This window comes from Salvia hispanica, chromosome 2, assembly GCF_029641045.1.
Source record: "Salvia hispanica isolate PSC_SH4W2 chromosome 2, Shi_PSC_v1, whole genome shotgun sequence".
NCBI lineage: Eukaryota > Viridiplantae > Streptophyta > Magnoliopsida > Lamiales > Lamiaceae > Salvia > Salvia hispanica.
In genome coordinates this window covers 52,053,299-52,070,403 of record NC_142693.1, presented here as the reverse complement: position 1 = coordinate 52,070,403, position 17,105 = coordinate 52,053,299, and the positions used below count along the sequence as shown (strand labels likewise).

General features: G+C 38.9%; 2 protein-coding genes and 1 long non-coding RNA gene across 3 annotated transcripts; 2 read left to right on the top strand and 1 right to left on the bottom strand.

Moving 5' to 3' along the window:
• The first annotated feature begins 2,536 nt into the window (after positions 1–2,536).
• LOC125207957 (chaperone protein dnaJ C76, chloroplastic-like) lies at positions 2,537–5,220 on the top strand. The gene is made up of 4 exons (XM_048107484.2): positions 2,537–3,054; positions 3,573–3,829; positions 4,087–4,261; positions 4,512–5,220. Exons 1-4 carry the CDS (start codon positions 2,665–2,667, stop codon positions 5,079–5,081), a joined length of 1,392 nt encoding a protein of 463 aa, XP_047963441.1. The 5' UTR covers positions 2,537–2,664; the 3' UTR covers positions 5,082–5,220.
• A 513-nt stretch (positions 5,221–5,733) lies between these two features.
• LOC125200795 (pentatricopeptide repeat-containing protein At2g15690, mitochondrial) lies at positions 5,734–6,948 on the top strand. The gene has a single exon (XM_048098566.2). The coding sequence runs from the start codon at positions 5,820–5,822 to the stop codon at positions 6,879–6,881; it is 1,062 nt and encodes a 353-aa protein (XP_047954523.1). The 5' UTR covers positions 5,734–5,819; the 3' UTR covers positions 6,882–6,948.
• A 2,037-nt stretch (positions 6,949–8,985) lies between these two features.
• On the bottom strand, positions 8,986–12,047 carry LOC125200797 (uncharacterized). Its single transcript, XR_007172781.2, has 3 exons — positions 11,208–12,047; positions 9,819–9,882; positions 8,986–9,222 (listed from the first exon to the last, which is right to left on the bottom strand). It is a non-coding gene; the product is annotated as an uncharacterized LOC125200797 (long non-coding RNA).
• Between the last annotated feature and the right edge of the window lie 5,058 nt (positions 12,048–17,105).

The window sequence follows — 17,105 nt, the reverse complement described above, 5'->3', positions numbered from 1 at the left end:
CTAAGTTTTGACTTTTAATGATTCTTAGAAGCGTCGAGGAGGTGGGTATTGCAGGATACCCGGAAAAGAATCACCTATGTAAGTGAAGAAGTGTGGGCCGCTTCAACATGTGAATCACTTATGAATCCAAAGTGGTGTTCCATGGCCAGTAAAGGACACAAACGTGAGAACTGATGAGTTTGTAAATAGTATTGTGTCAATATTATTGTCTCGGTATACACCAAGGAGGAATGGTTCAAGGCATCACGTCCACCAGGCCGCCGGTATGCCCGATAGTTTTGACTATGGAATGTTCAAAGCCCCAAGCTACTATTCCAAATGCAATATTGTTTCTCGAGGATTGAGCGAAGAGTCTGCATGCATGCAAACACGTCTTGTGTTGGTTTGAGCTTGCAGTGCTCTAACCAATGTGGGAGATTGTTGAAAACGTGTGATAAATAAGAGGCTTTTGGCCTTTCATGTGGCTAAGTCCTTTGGCCTTTCATGTTCTTGTAACCTCCATTTGGTTTATGATGTCCCTTAATGCTAAGACCTTTGAGGTGGCCTCCCTTATCCTATAAATAGGTGGAGTTTGGAAGAGGGAAGATACACCAACAAAAGCATTACATCTTCTCTCAAGCTCTACATCATAGTGTGCATCTTAGGAGCATTGCATAGCTCGATTCTCGGAACTCCGTCAAATTCGCCGGTGCCTAGCGGGTTTGAGGTGCTTCTACACGCTAGGAGGAAGTCGTTTTATCTTTGGGGGCAATACGTCATTCCGTGAGTACTAGCCGGGGCGTAATTTGTCTTGCGGAAAGAGGGTTTCCCTCGACTCGACTTATAGCTCGGTTTGTTTTATTAATTCCGTTGTAATTTTCATTCCACTTTTATTATTGTTATCTTCCTTCAATTGTAATAATTAGAGTACCGCCTGTACACGGCTTGGGAATTTTATTCCAATATTTCTAACACTATATCCCAATGACGGGTGGCTCGGAGGTTTTATCATCCAAGTCGGTGCAATAGCTCCAATAAACTCGTCAATCGTTTAAGATGGATTGATCGGCGCTATTGCGAGTGCCTTTATATATCAAGATTTTATATTTTATTAGTAATACTCTAAAAAGCGTCAATATTGAGCTCATTAATTTGAACGCCAATACATAATTTGTGTACTTGGCTACTCCACGTGTTAAAAATTCCACCCAACAATATCTATCAAAAATGAGATGATCTTTCTTATAGTAATTAATTAGACATTTTGTTATTAAATTTGTTCTTATTTGGGCTCCCTGAAATATCTTATGGTAGAAAGTTATGCACGTTACTTCATTAACGTGTTTGACTAAAGCTTTTTTTTTTCGGTTTCATGACTAACGTTATTTTAAATAGCTTATAAGTTTTAATAACTTATATACATGAAAATCAGATAATAAAAAAAAGAAAATTAATCCCTTATGGTAGGCTGGAGGAAAGACTATGATCAGAGATTTTAACATACTACATCGGTCGTCTAGCGGTAACACGCCAAATATTCATACTGATGTTTTGTGTTTCATCCTCAGTTAGCGCATCATTAAAATTTAGTTGTAGTCAATGTTTTTATATCCTTCGTGTTCCGTCCATGAAAAAATATTTCTTCTTGCTATTTTAAGATGCTCACAATTTATAGTTACAATTTATCTTGTTGTTTTGAGATGCCCATAGTTTAACGTTATGCTGTAACTTTTTTTCATTTTAGGTGAATGAACCTTATTATTCAACTATTTATTATCTTTCTATTTTATTATAAAATTAATATATAATAATAGAGTTTATGTTTTCCTAACTCAAATTTTTATATTTCTTAAATAATTTTTAAAATTCACGCTAAATCAAAATAAAATTATAAATTGAAATTTTAAATGGTCGATGAAGGAAGTAGTTAGCTATGTTTGACTTCTGGCGAGTCACACACATTTTATGTGGTTCTTACATTAGTTATCTAGTTGCGCTCACTTTTTCTTTTTAGTTCATGTAATTATTTAAACTCCTATTTCCGTTTCCACTGAGGAATCCATTAGATTATTTTAATTATTCATATTATGCTCTATTATTTTCTTATTTTTTCAATTATATTGACTTTTTATGTATTATTTGTAGTTCAACTTATACCTTAAATTTTAAAAAAAATCTTGCATTTGTTAATATTTGATTATATCGTTTTATGCAATACTCTCCTCGTCTTATTGAAGATGATTCAATTTCTTTTTTGTTTTGGTTTGTCCCAATTGAAATGACACATCACTGTGAATGGAAATACTTTTCTTTCTGTTTTATTCAATTTCTCTTACTTTATTCTCTTCAATAAATATATAAAATAAAGTTGTATAAAATCTCGTACCGTTCAATTTGTTAGAAGAGAGGGAGTACATATTTGTTGTACAACTTGTATATTCAATCTATTGGAATTATATATACAACATTTTATATTGATGTGTGCTACATTAGAGGATGACACATGAACAAAACAAACGTAGGTAAAGAAAAATATCTCTACATGTCCATCATAATATCTCCCGAAGCAGAGAAAAAAAAGAGAAAAGTGCAAAATATCTCCAGCCCAAGACTCAACTTTCTAATTAATTCCATCCTCATCTTCTTCTCCACTACAATCTTCCAACAATTAAAAAAAATAGAAAGATGAACGCTTCTGCAACTCTTCTTCCTCTTCACAGCCTTCCTTCTTCATTGACCCTGAGCACCGATCCGAAACCGGTGTCATTAGGCATCACCAAAATCGGAGATTCATTCTTTCGACAACAGAGGATCGATTCAAAAGGTAACAATAAGGTACTGCTGGCATGTAGAGCTTCGAAACACGACGAGTTTTCCGCGACGGAATTCAATCTGTACGAACTTCTCGGCATCGACTCATGTTCCGACACAAGGCAGATAAAGGAGGCCTACAGAGCGCTGCAAAAGCGCTGCCATCCGGATATAGCCGGCCCGCCCGGGCACGACATGGCCATCGTGCTTAATGAGGCCTATGCCCTTCTCTCCGACCCCAACGCCCGCATGGCTTACGACAGGGTCTGCCTCTCAACGTATAATATAAGTTCGTCTATCAGTTTACAAATACATTAATATCAGTTCCTCATTCTATTTTAGTTATTGATTCATGAATATCAGTTTCCTGACTCAATATCAATAACTAATATATTTTCAGATGCCATTTGTTATTACTGTATTAGCAACCCGAGAACTGATAAAAATAGTCACTTTGGAGACGACACTTGTTTTAATGTATGATTTGGAAAGTACGGGAGATATAGCAAAAAAATTGATTGAACTATTGTTAGTTAAGAATTAGCTCGCCTCATTAAATGGACATAGGCTATTTTTATGGGATGGATAAAATACAAATAGTGTCTATTTCTATGGGACGGGGGAAGTATAATATCCAGTTCTCAAAATTCTCATTTAGAGTTCATATTACATATTTATGCATTTGCATTGATAGATATATAGGCAAATCTATAGTTTTATTAAACTAATTTAAAGCTTAGTGATTTTTGTAATTGATCAATATTATGGAATGAATGAGGTAGGAGCTTGCAAAAGTGGGAGATCTACTAGGATACACAGGGAGGCCTATATATTCGAAATGGTGTGGTTCGGAAAGTGAGGAAAGGGCGATTTTTGTTGATGAAGTGAAGTGCGTTGGGTGCTTGAAATGTGCTTTATTTGCTGGAAAAACATTTGCTGTTGAATCCGTTTACGGAAGAGCTAGAGTGGTGGCTCAATGGGCTGATCCTCAACACAAAATCAACCAGGCTATTGCTGCTTGCCCGGTCGATTGCATTTCGTAAGCATTTAATTCATTTTAAGAAATTCGGATTTGAAAAACACTTCGGTCATTGTTTGATAGTTTTAGGTAATCTCCGTGTCCAAAATTTCTGAAACGAACCAATAATAATTTTAAAATGACATTTGTGTTCAGTTCTGCAGTTTTACAATCACACTGAATTTTGCATATATCACACCTCTATACTTTTAACGATAGACACACACGCGCTTGTTTGTGCAATTATCATCTCTGTTTCTTTGGTATTTGAATTGTAGATATGTGGAGAGATCCGAGTTGGCTGCCCTTGAATTCGTAATGTCTAAGCAGCCCCGTGGCAATGTTAGAATCGGCGCAAGCAACACCGGTGGTGTACGGACAGCAGATGTTTTCGACGAGGTTGAGAAATTCCAAGCTAGGTATAAAGCTTCCAAACGCCACTACAATTCCAAGGTCTACTCTCTCTCTCTCTCTCTTGTTTCAACTATAGTATCGTTTGGTTGTCATAATTAATTATGATTCACTGACATGACTAATCTTATTTCTCGTTCGGTTGTATATCATGATTAATCATCTCACCTACACCCCTAAAACTAACTTAATCATGGACAGAGATCCTATTGTGGCTTATCTGATAATTTCTCACTATTATCTTTTCTAACGAAACAAACGCCACCTAAATTGACACCATTCTCTATTGAAGGACTCTGAGTCTGAAAGTTACTCAAGGAGGACCTCAGCCATTCAAATGATATCCAACTGGCTCTACTGGCAACCCCCGACAGCCGATGCGGCCCCTCTAGTCGTCATCCAAAACCCGAAACTCAGCACGTCTCCCACTCTGGAGAAGCTCAAAGCTGCTGCGCGAGTCAGAGCAACAACTCAGAACAAGAAAGAAACGGGACCATCACCCAACGATGCCGATTACTGGGTTCCCGGGACCCTCCCGCTGCCCACTCCCGGCTCGTCCAATCCTGGTCCGACTCGGAAGAAGAAGCGGCCAAGTGATGGTCAACCCTTTAAACCGAAGAGGGATTCGAGCATCCCTTTCGGTTGGGTTTTGCCCGTGGGAGCATCGGCTGCAGCTGCTGCAGTTGTGGCGGACCGGTTGAGCCTTGGAGGACCGGAGACCGGTCTGCAAGATCACATCGCCGGTTCGGTGGCGCTGGCAATCGTTAATAGTCCGTGGATGCAAGTTGGCTTAGCGGCTGTTACATGGTACCTTATTGGTGTGTACATTATAGAAATACTGGTAGCCCTTCGCCCTAAATAAACATTACTAGTATATCACATTTATCTAAAATACAACTGGATCACATTACTCTAATTCTCTACTTGTAGTCACTTCTCTCTGTATACGCAATAGTTTTGCTTTTGGCAATTATACTTGGAAAATGTCAGTGGCTCCCTAATCTAGTTGAAATATTTCATTCGTCCAATAAAAATATATCCAATTTGTATTTCCGCCCGTCACATAAAAATATGGGCACTTCTATATATTGAAAAATTGTCTTCTAACTCATTCTGTATAATGATCAATTTATTTATAACTTATATCAATATGGTCTACCATTACAACTCATTAAACATTACTAATAATGTGGGTTTCATTATCCACTAACACTACTTTAACCACCATTTAACTTTATCTCTTACTTTATCAATTGTGCATTAATTCTCACTCTATTTCAAATGCACATATTTTTATGCGACATAGGGAGTAGTAAATTGTTTTAAGATGTTTGATAGCACTCAACTTTCTTAGTATATTATTTGTCATTTTTTGTTCCATTTCAAATTATCAATATATACACAAGATTTCATTAATTTGTCTATTTAATTTGCATTTTATTTTAATTGAAGACATCTCAAATAAGCTGAAGATATTTTAGAGGTTTTGGTTTTTAGAACTCCAACCAGTGTAGATAAGGTTTTTCTTTGTAATTTTCTTCTTCCTTGGGACCATATCTATCTGATATTCTTCTGGTGAAAGAAGGCCATTTAAGTTGAAATGGCACAAGCCATAGCTTCCATTAGTTTCTACTGCATACAGCCGATGCTCAAAGGCTTCACCGGTCTTCCTTCACACAAGAAAACCCGGCCGTTGAGATTCACAGCCTTGAATTCGATCACGAGTCAGAGAAACGTTCACGTAGCTATCGAAGCACTGGAAGAGACTGCGAAAAATCAGATACTTGCGGATTCAAACCATGTGTTGGAACTAATGCAGTTAGCTGTCGACACGGAATCCATGGAGGGTGGAGACCGTATTTATGAATACGTCATGAGATTCTCTTTCGGCTACAATGTTACCATCTTCAACCGTTTGATCGACATGTATCTCAAGCTGGGAGATTACAGAAGAGGCGGCCGTATCTTTGAGCAAATGAACTGCAGGAACATTGATTCCTGGAACATGATGATAGCAGCATTGGTCGAACACGGAGAAGCAGAAGCGGCCATTCAAGTTTTCACCAGATTACAGAACGAAGACGGTGAGCTCAGGCCAGACGAGACCACATTTACCAGCATCCTAAAAGCATGCGAGTGCTTACGAGACGTGGAGAGAGGAAGAGCATATTTTGCATCAATGAGCAGAGATTATGGCATCACTCCCTCCTCCGATCACAGAGTGATCTACGCTAATCTTATAAGGAATTCTCACGCGAAAGCAGCACGAGACAATGCCAGAGAGATGCTCTCTAGCACACCTAAGCAAAATCAAGCACGCCTAGACAGAAGCATGGCTTATGACAAGCTCGTGTCGTTGAGCAAGAAGGTGAAGGAAGCCGGTTACGTGCCTGATACCAGGTTTGTGCTTCATGACCTCGACCATGAAGCTAAAGAGAGAGCTCTCCTTTATCACAGTGAAAGATTAGCTATCGCGTATGGGCTTATTAGCACGCCGCCAGGGACTACACTGAGAGTGATTAAGAACCTCAGAATTTGTGGGGACTGCCACAATTTCATCAAGATTGTGTCCACCTTTGAGAAGAGAGAATTTATTGTAAGAGATAATAAGAGGTTTCATCATTTCAAGGATGGAGAATGCTCCTGTAGAGACTTCTGGTAGAGAAATTACACCATTTAGCAATAGCAAATACTTATCAATTTATTAGCTAATTTGTATTTTGATGCAATTCGCAATCTCAATCCCATAAGAACACTACCTTCTCTTAAGCAAGGAAAAACAGAAAGGGCGTACCGATATAAAGGGAATGCAAAATAGATCATCAAAATGTTGGGAATGACTAGAGACGAACAGCCCCAAGAACTCGGAAAGTGACTATCATCGAAATCAATGCCCCAGTTCTTTCCATGACTGCAGACTGCAGGGGTTGCATTTGCCTCCCATATCACATATACTAACCTCTCGATGAAACTTGTTGCCCTCGTTAACTGATACTATATCCTATAGACCTGAGGACAATGCAAACATTATAACCAGGTACGCTCGTTTGAATATAGATAAACGAAAAATCAGTTCTGAGTGTTTCGTAACTTAAAGATAGTCGGTATAAGAGGGCAACAAGACGAGCCATTCCTCTCGAGACTTTTGTCAAAAACATATTGAGCCAAATAGCCTGCTAATAAAGGAGCAACTATGACCAATGCAGAGTATTACTATTTTGTATCCAAATAACCAATCCTATCCTTTAGCATTTGAACAATCAATTGCTCAAGTTCATTTTGTAAACAGAATAAGATCACTTTCCATCAACACAAAAACAGGTATTTTGAAGCCCTTCAGTGTTAGCTAAATCTGCTCAGTAGCTTCTTTGAGTTACATTCCTCCTTCTCTAAAACTCATGTGCAATTATATGACAAATGAAAAGAAAGTTGAGCTAATAAACCCCCTAACCATGTCATTGATGTCAAGTTAATTACATGAAAAAAGACAAACAAAATAGAGAACCACAAACATGGCTAACTGAAGTTTACGAAAGTTTGACTCCTGAGAACTTATCCAAACTGAGTTGCACTTAAGCTGCTATACTACAGGATAACCAACTACCATTTCCAGCAAGGCAAAAGAAATGGATATAACAGATACCCCCTCCGTTCCATAAACACGAGTTTTAACGTGTAAATTGGTAAAGTAGTAGAGAAGGAGAAAAAGTAGTTGAAATTGTGTTGCGGATAGTGGGACCCATAAATGATAAAGAAAAAGAGAAAGGAGAAAAAAGTTGCTACAAATGGATATGAATTATTTATATGATACGTACGAAAAAGGAAATATGAGCATTCCTTTGTTATTCGAGAGTCAAGCTTATAGCAAGTATTACAGCGACGCTATCAGATATACATTAGTTCGTCAGTCAACATGCGAGATAAGCAAATCCAAACACAATTAAATTAAATTAGCAGCGCATACGGAAACCTCACTTCTTCAAGATGCCAGGAAAAAAGAGGCACCAATAAAATGGGGACTCAGAGTTATCAAGCCTGTTTTGTTTCTGTGATGCTTGATAGATTTCTTAATATATGAATATTAACGTAAATGAATTGAAGATAGAACACTTACGGCTTGCAATTGGGGGGTTAAACTTGAATTGACGGAGGACAGCTTTGAAAGAAAACAAATGCAGACTGAGTTGAGTGCATACAGAAATTGTGACGATTCGAGTGAGGGCCAAGCCGGAGATGGCTATGTTGGTTTGCACAACAAAAATAGAATCTATTGAGGTAATTATGTGGATTGACCGTTTTTGTGTTTATTCACTGATAGGGTGAAAAACTCATTTAATTCACATAAACAAAAATTAAATGAAATATATGAGAATTCAATTTATCTATGGCATGAAAAAAAAGGCGATTCCGTCGCCTTGACGGTCCCCGCATTCTGACCCGACATCATGTGAGGGGGTTTAATCATGGTATACATTAGCCCGTTAAGGAGGAGGCCTTAATCCACTCTAGCTCATCTCCCAAGGCCTCTGTCACAACCGCATTTTGCTAAGAATAGCGAAAGCGGGTAAACGGCGACTAATAAATCATGGTATACATTAACCCGTTAAGGAGGAGGCCTTAATCTACTGATAGCTAGAAGCTCATCTCCCAAGGCCTCTGTCACGACCGCATTTTGCTAAGGATAGCGAAAGCGGGTAAACGGCGACTAATAAGAGGGATTAAAGAAGCGGGGAAAGAAAAAGGGCTAGAACTTGAAAATTTGCACAAATGCCAAGTCAATTTATATCAAAGAAGCAAGTATTTCATTATATGGTCTTGAAAACAAAATAAACATCTCCTCAAATAAATTAGAGTTGATGGTGAGGTTCTACAATTCTCACTCCACCAAAAGAGCAGCGGAATAAGTCCTTACTAAACGACTTCGTGTATGAAGACACGAATCGTCGGGAGATCAACTTGATAACATCGACTCCGATCATCACTCCATCCTCTTGACGTTCAACCTGCACATTTATAAATACATGCAGGGCTGAGTACTTGGTGTACTCAGTGGACACGTGCCGAAAACAAAACATACATTATATAGTTGTCAAGCCATCACAGTAACACACGGGGGTTTTCTTAAAAGGCCCGAGCTTACTAAGTTCTTTTGTGAGCTAAAAGTTCGACTACAGACTAGGTTCTTTCATCATTCATCATTCATTCATAAATCCATTCCATTCATTCATAAATCCATTCCATTCGTGAATCCATTCCATCTATAAATCCATCCCATTCGTGAATCCATTCTATTCGTGAATCCATTTCCGTTCGTGAATCCATTCCATCTATAAATCCATTCCATTCGTGAATCCATTCTATTCGTAAATCCATTTCCGTTCGTGAATCCATTTCATCTATAAATCCATTCCATTCGTGAATCCATTCCGTTCATAAATCCATTCCATTCCATGACATTCAATCTCATTTATCAAAAAAAACATTTATGGCATGACAATAATTTTGAAAAGAAACATAGCTCCATTTTGAGATGATTTTTCATAATTTCGCAAGTATTTGATTTATATCCACACTAATGTGCTGGATAAAGAAAGCCCACCTGGTATGCTTATTCTTCAATTCGATTATTCGCTTTGACCTCACTTGCCCTCGAGCAATTTATCCTTTGAAAATAAATAGCGCGACGCGCTAATTAGTACTCGAACTATTTCTCCTTAGAAAGAATGCATGTACCCTATGGCATAGCACCTATATCCTTAGTCTTGTCTCATAGAATCTCTAGTCCTTTCTCGGGCTTCATTAAGTTGTAGGATTTATTTGTCCACTTAAACTAAATTCGGAGAAGTACCATTATCTTTAAAATAATTACTTGAGCATTTAATATGGATTCTTGGAAAATCCTTTCTTAAATCTTTTCTTTGAATTTTCTTAAGGCCGCCCATGGCGTCGCGGGGCGACATCGGTCGGCTTTCACGTCCCCAACTACATCTTTTCCCATCTTTGGAACTTAGTAATTTATACGAGAATTAATCCATTAACTTTCGAGCTCGAAGCTCACTTTCATAATTAATTCTAGCCCAAAGTAAATTAATTGGTCCAACTAGAATAATTCAGTAGTCACCAAAATAAATTATGTGCAGCCCCTGGCCCAATCCTTAAATCCAATTCCTTAATTAAATGGAACAAGCCCAATCCCTTCATCCTCTATCGGACTCCTCTTTTTCTTTTTAATCCAACCAAAATAAAATTCCCAAATTGGAGACAACACAGCAGCGCCTCTTCTCCTCCGCCCAAATCCCTCGGCGTCTCCGGCGAATCGCCGTCTCTCTCTCACACTCTTCGCCTTTTTCCGGTGAGCTCACGGCTGGATCGTCTTCCTCCGTCTTCGCCTACCTCTCTCTCTCTCTTTCCGTTGAGTCCTCTCGCTCGACGAAGTCGCCGACAGAGAAGGCGTCGCCTTCTCCCCGCGTCGCTCCTCCGTGAGCAGCCGTCTCGGTTCTGCCGCCCGCGTTCGCCCCCTGGTCGCTCGGCTCCCCGGTGCTCGCAGCACCGCAGCCGGAGTCCGGCGGAGGCCGTCGCCGCTCCGCAAGGCTCCTGCTGTTGCTGCTGTTCGGGCGAGACTCAAGGCGTGTCACCGTCGTTCGTGCTATTGCTCCAACGGCGTCGCCGCCTCCTCTCGATAAAGCTAAGTCCCCTCTCCCCCTTCCCCTTTTCTTGTTCTGCTAAGTATTTAAATTCTTTGAGAAGTAGCTATGAGAAGATTCTTCTTGACTATTGATGTTGTTTAAGCTTTGATCTTGTGAGGATTTGATTACTATGCCTATTTATGGGGTTTTGGCAGAAACTCAAAATTGTTGTTCTTGGCAGAATGATTGTTGAGACTATGCCCTTGTTATACTTGCTCGTATTGTTGTGGAGATCCTATGAGCTTCTATGTTTGGCTATCTATTGTTCTAACGTGATGCAAGAGATGTGTGCTATGAAATACCTCTCCTTGGCGATTCTCGGCTTACGGCTGCCTCTCCGTGTTGCCGCTGCCTCTCCTCGCCCTCCTCTCTACTCCTCGCTGAAATTCTTAAGTTGGTGAAACTTTGGGGTGTCAAAGTGTTGGAGGAAAAAGGGGTGGGGAGGCAGTTTATATAGGCCTCTTGTGTTGGAAACTTGGGGGCAAAGCCTCCTATTTTCGGCTGCCAGCTGGCTCCCTTTCGAGCTTGATGTTTATGCTTTGTATGCCATTTTGGTGTAAGTTGGGATTGCCTAGGGCTGCCTTCCAGCCCTGGATTATGGGAAAAGGGGATCTTATGTTACCTCTAAAAGGCCTTAGGGGATGAGCTCACTTCTTGCTCATTCTTGTCTCTTTCCTTACTTGGGGAATTGGGGAGTATCCTACTCCTTGTCTAAACTTAGATCATGGCAGGATGGTGATGTAGTGAACATTCTATCACAGCTTGGCATCTTCCATTTTTGACGAATTCCCAATCTTTGAATTTTGTGTAGCTTACTTTTAATACCCCTTTTCTTGTCTTGGACCTTTCTTGCAGGTACATGGCTGTCATTTGGAGTCTTGAGGGGTTTAAAATCGAGAAGAAAGAGAAGAGAGGAGGGATGATATATCTTACTACTATTTCTAGCTATTAGTCAAGTCTTGGAGCTTGAAATCTTTAGAGTAGTAAGTTGTAGCTTCAAATTCTTGTACTATAGAAATGTAGCTTTGAAAGGAATCTTACTTGTAGCTCCATGTATCCAATTTGTATAGCATGTGTTGTACTTTGTACTAATTTATTTCTCTTTTCCTTCTTCTAATAATTGTAGTTTACAAACTTAAATTTCCTTGCATTTTAATTCCAATCATGCTTTCGTCCAAATTTTTTTTTTATACTCCAAAACTAGAGCACGAAAACTCGGGGTGTTACATTCTACCCACCTTAATAAAAATTTCGTCCCGAAATTTGCGCAGCTCTACTCATACAATTCTGTTTAGCGCTCCTTCATTTTATCTTCCAACTCCTACGTGGCTTCCTCTTGCTCGTGGTGCTTCCACAGTACTTTCACCGAAGTGATAGGCTTATTCCTTAACTGTTGCACTTTTCTGTCCAAGATTGTCTTTGGCCTTTCCTCGTGGCTCACTTATTTCTACTCGTTATACGCGCATCCATCGATCAACTATTCTTATCTAATTCGTGCGGCATGACGGGGTCGCTGGGTGGATCATCTTTACTCATGTCTGTCCATCCGAACTTACTTCTCATAGATATGTGAAAAGGATCAAGGCTTGGCCTTCGTTGAGAGTTTCGCATTAGGAATTTAGTCAAACAGTCTTAACTTGGATGATACTGATTTTAGATCGATGAAATACTGAAAGGAAATCACTGTCTTGGGAGAGTACTCAAATTACTCAGGGTGGCAAGAATAACATCTTTGGTGTGACTCCGTGAATTAAAATTGCCAACTCGCAATGATTGGTTTACAAGGAAACTGGGACTAAGTTCAATTGAACTTTTTACGTGGGTTAAGAGGTTTCAGCTAAACCATAGAGCTTGAAAATTCCTTGATAGAATCGAACATGTCTTGGAACGGATTTAACTTTAAATACTCATAATAGGTCTCAAATGAAATGGTCAATTCGACCGTTCTGATTCGAAAAGATCTTGATAACAATGAATTATGGCTCAGCCACGTTAAGGTCTAGAAGAATCAGGCATAGAAATGTAGGCAACTGCCATGAAATCGTGCTGACCTTTCTCCAAAAAAAGCCAAAGCTAGTGAAAATGGAATCATATTGGAGAATTCTCAAGTTTTCCAAAAGAAATTTCCCAGACGGAACAATCATATAGTGGAATTGAATATGAAAAAATTTCATTCTTGCAAGAAAGAACTTGCCGCACACGTGTTTGCAAAACAACCAGAGTTGACGGAAGTTCCAAGAAGAATGCGTCACTCGTTAAGGTTCTGAAGGTTCTGAAGACAAACAACTTTAGAATAACAATGCGATTGGGCTTGCGAAGTCAAAATATCGCTCATACTAATGATGAGTAACAAAAGTTGTCGCCAATCGGCATGACTGAAAAATATAAGAGCAACGCTCGTGCTCGTGAAGACTGAAAAAGAATAGCGATCTGATGTACCCAAGATAAGAAGTGACACATTGATTTGCGATACAAGTAGCTCAGGATATCTGAAAGAAAATTTCTAACCATGATCTTTGAACTAAAAATGAGTCACAATTTTCATAGAAAGAGAGAAGTTTTGGCACACTGCTTTTAAAAAAAACGCAGGTCGATCAAGAGTGTTAAACAGACAAGAAGACGCTTCTGTTAATGACGTTCAAAGGAAGAGATTTTCTGGTAATCCAAGTAAGTACTACTGATTAAAATCATTTATTTCATTCATGTGGTGGGAACATCTAGAGTTCGTCGAAGGTACTCGAAAGGAAACGAATCGTCGTAAGAAAATCCATGTTAGGGAAGTCATCAACTATAGCCACTGCACTGCGTGATCTAACGCCATCATGCTAAGTTCGTATCTTACTTCTAACGTTTCCATGGGGTCTCGCGAAACTTGATGGGATCAACAGTCTCGTTTGGATTTATTCGAGTGGCTTAGCCACAATGAAGATCTATCTCGTATTTTTCTCTTATAGCATCGATCCTCGTCTTCCTTTTCAACATTTGCCCCTCTTGTGCCTCATGCACTAGGCGTCAGCTCTTCTTGTGCGCAAAGTCTTATCGCTGCGGATCACGCTTTCGTGCTTAACCTTGTCTATCATCGTCTCAAAATTTGTTGCTCAGGAAAGCAATTACAGGATTTATGGTTCATCCTTCGTAGTCCCATCTTAAACTACCTTCTTTAGGGAAGTTCCTATTTCCTCTAGATTCTTTCGTTTCCTTTACTAAAATGCTTGTCACACTTTGTCTCAGCTATCTCATAATTCTATTTCTTCAACTTTCATCTTGGTTGGTTGAACGTCTTGGAGTGTTGATCGAGTCGATTACTTGGAAGGATCTAGTGAACAAGTCTAGATCTTGACTGAAGAAAACTTGGATCTCAGAGCAGGAAAGAAACAGTGGCTCTGATACCACTCTGTCACGACCGCATTTTGCTAAGGATAGCGAAAGCGAGTAAACGGCGACTAATAAGAGGGATTAAAGAAGCGGGGAAAGAAAAAGGACTAGAACTTGAGAATTTGCACAAATGTCAAGTCAATTTATATCAAAGAAGCCAAGTATTTCATTACATGGTCTTGAAAACAGAATAAACATCTCCTCAAATAAATTAGAGTTGATGGTGAGGTTCTACAATTCTCACTTCACCAAAAGAGCAGCGGAATAAGTCCTTACTAAACGACTTCGTGTATGAAGACACGAATCGTTGGGAGATCAACATGATAACATCGACTCCGATCATCACTCCATCCTCTTGACGTTCAACCTGCACATTTATAAATACATGCAGGGCTGAGTACTTGGTGTACTCAGTGGACACGTGCCGAAAATAAAACATACATTATATAGTTGTCAAGCCATCACAGTAACACACGGGGGTTTTCTTAAAAGGCCCGAGCTTACTAAGTTCTTTTGTGAGCTAAAAGTTCGACTACAGACTAGGTTCTCCGTGTTACGGCTGCCTCTCCGTGTTGCCGCTGCCTCTCCTCGCCCTCCTCTCTACTCCTCGCTGAAATTCTTAAGTTGGTGAAACTTTGGGGTGTCAAAGTGTTGGAGGAAAAAGGGGTGGGGAGGCAGTTTATATAGGCCTCTTGTGTTGGAAACTTGGGGGCAAAGCCTCCTATTTTCGGCTGCCAGTTGGCTCCCTTTCAAGCTTGATGTTTATGCTTTGTATGCCATTTTGGTGTAAGTTGGGATTGCCTAGGGCTGCCTTCCAGCCCTGGATTATGGGAAAAGGGGATCTTATGTTACCTCTAAAAGGCCTTAGGGGATGAGCTCACTTCTTGCTCATTCTTGTCTCTTTCCTTACTTGGGGAATTGGGGAGTATCCTACTCCTTGTCTAAACTTAGACCATGGCAGGATGGTGATGTAGTGAACATTCTATCACAGCTTGGCATCTTCCATTTTTGACGAATTCCCAATCTTTGAATTTTGTGTAGCTTACTTTTAATACCCCTTTTCTTGTCTTGGACCTTTCTTGCAGGTACATGGCTGTCATTTGGAGTCTTGAGGGGTTTAAAATCGAGAAGAAAGAGAAGAGAGGAGGGATGATATATCTTACTACTATTTCTAGCTATTAATCAAGTCTTGGAGCTTGAAATCTTTAGAGTAGTAAGTTGTAGCTTCAAATTCTTGTACTATAGAAATGTAGCTTTGAAAGGAATCTTACTTGTAGCTCCATGTATCCAATTTGTATAGCATGTGTTGTACTTTGTACTAATTTATTTCTCTTTTCCTTCTTCCAATAATTATAGTTTACAAACTTAAATTCCTTGCATTTTAATTCCAATCGTACTTTCGTCTAAATTTTTTTTTTATACTCCAAAACTAGAGCACGAAAACTCGGGGTGTTACAGCCTCACACTTCTTGTGCCTGAGAAATGGAAGCAACTACACGACAACAGTGGATTTAAACCCAAGCTCATTGCACCAAGATCTGCTCCTCTATCATCAACTACGTTGTCCCTGCAAGCACAATTTACCTATTGATTCTCTAAAAAATTGGTATAGCATGACTTGCATCTTCTCCCCATATCGTATTTGTACTCAAACCATCTTTTACTCTGATTCAACAATTCGAAAATATAGAGAAAGAGAGAGATGAAAGTAAACCCTAGTTGAGGTGCAAGAAGAAGAACGTAAACGAGAAAAACATAGTAATCTTTATTTCTCAATGACTTGTCTCGTAATGGGAAGAACGTAAACGAGAAAAAACATAATCTTTATTTCTCAATGACTCAACTTGTAATAGATTCTATAATTTAGAGAATCTCGGCCCTACTTGATTCCACTGGTTCGAGCCCTCTAATTTAAATTCATTTATCCATAAAAAAATAAATAAGAAGATTGACTCAAATGTAATCTACATTTAAACAATGCGACAATAATGCGTTAAATAAATTAAAAAATACTCCCCCCGTCCGACAAGAATATGCATCTTTTCTTTTTAGTTCGTCTCACAAGAATATGCACTATCTAATTTTGGGAAGTCTTTTCTCTTTAATAAGGTGAGACTCATTTTCCACTAACAATACTTTAATTACTTTTTCTCTCTATATCTCTGTTACGTTACCAATTTTATATTATCTATGCCGAATTCAAAGTGCATATTCTCTGGGGACGGAGGGACTAATAAAAGATGTTGTCTAACGAGAGCAAAAATCGTTATATCGTGTGGGTCTCGTTGCCTTCTTTTTGCACAGCTTGTTCTTCATGGTCTTATCTTTGGACGTCTCGGCCTCTTTGTCTTTGATCTCGCTGCTTGATATGGTTGTATTGGCTTCCATACGTGAGATCCGATTATGTAAAATGTTATTTTTGCTAAATAATCACTTGTTGGGACAAAGATGAGACCAAGGGCGACTTTGGTAGGTCTTGAGCTCTTACCCAAGTTCCTTTTTTTTTCTATTTCTAAAAGTTCTTTTTTATTTCTATTTCTAAATTTTTAAAAATTTTAGAAAAGCACGTATTAAGCCCTTACCAAGCAACTACTATTGGAATTAGTTTTATTATAATAATGACAGGACTATAGGAGGAGAGAGAGAAAAACAAATTACAAAAGTTCAAAAAAATCTTAACAATAATTTGGGGATATTTTACAGTCCGATTTATTTTTTTAAAATGTGCAAAAAATTCTTAAAAACTTGAAATATATTCAAAGTTCTGAGAATTTTGATAATATCTTTAAGTGTAGAGACTGTGAACGTACAAATATTAAAATCCA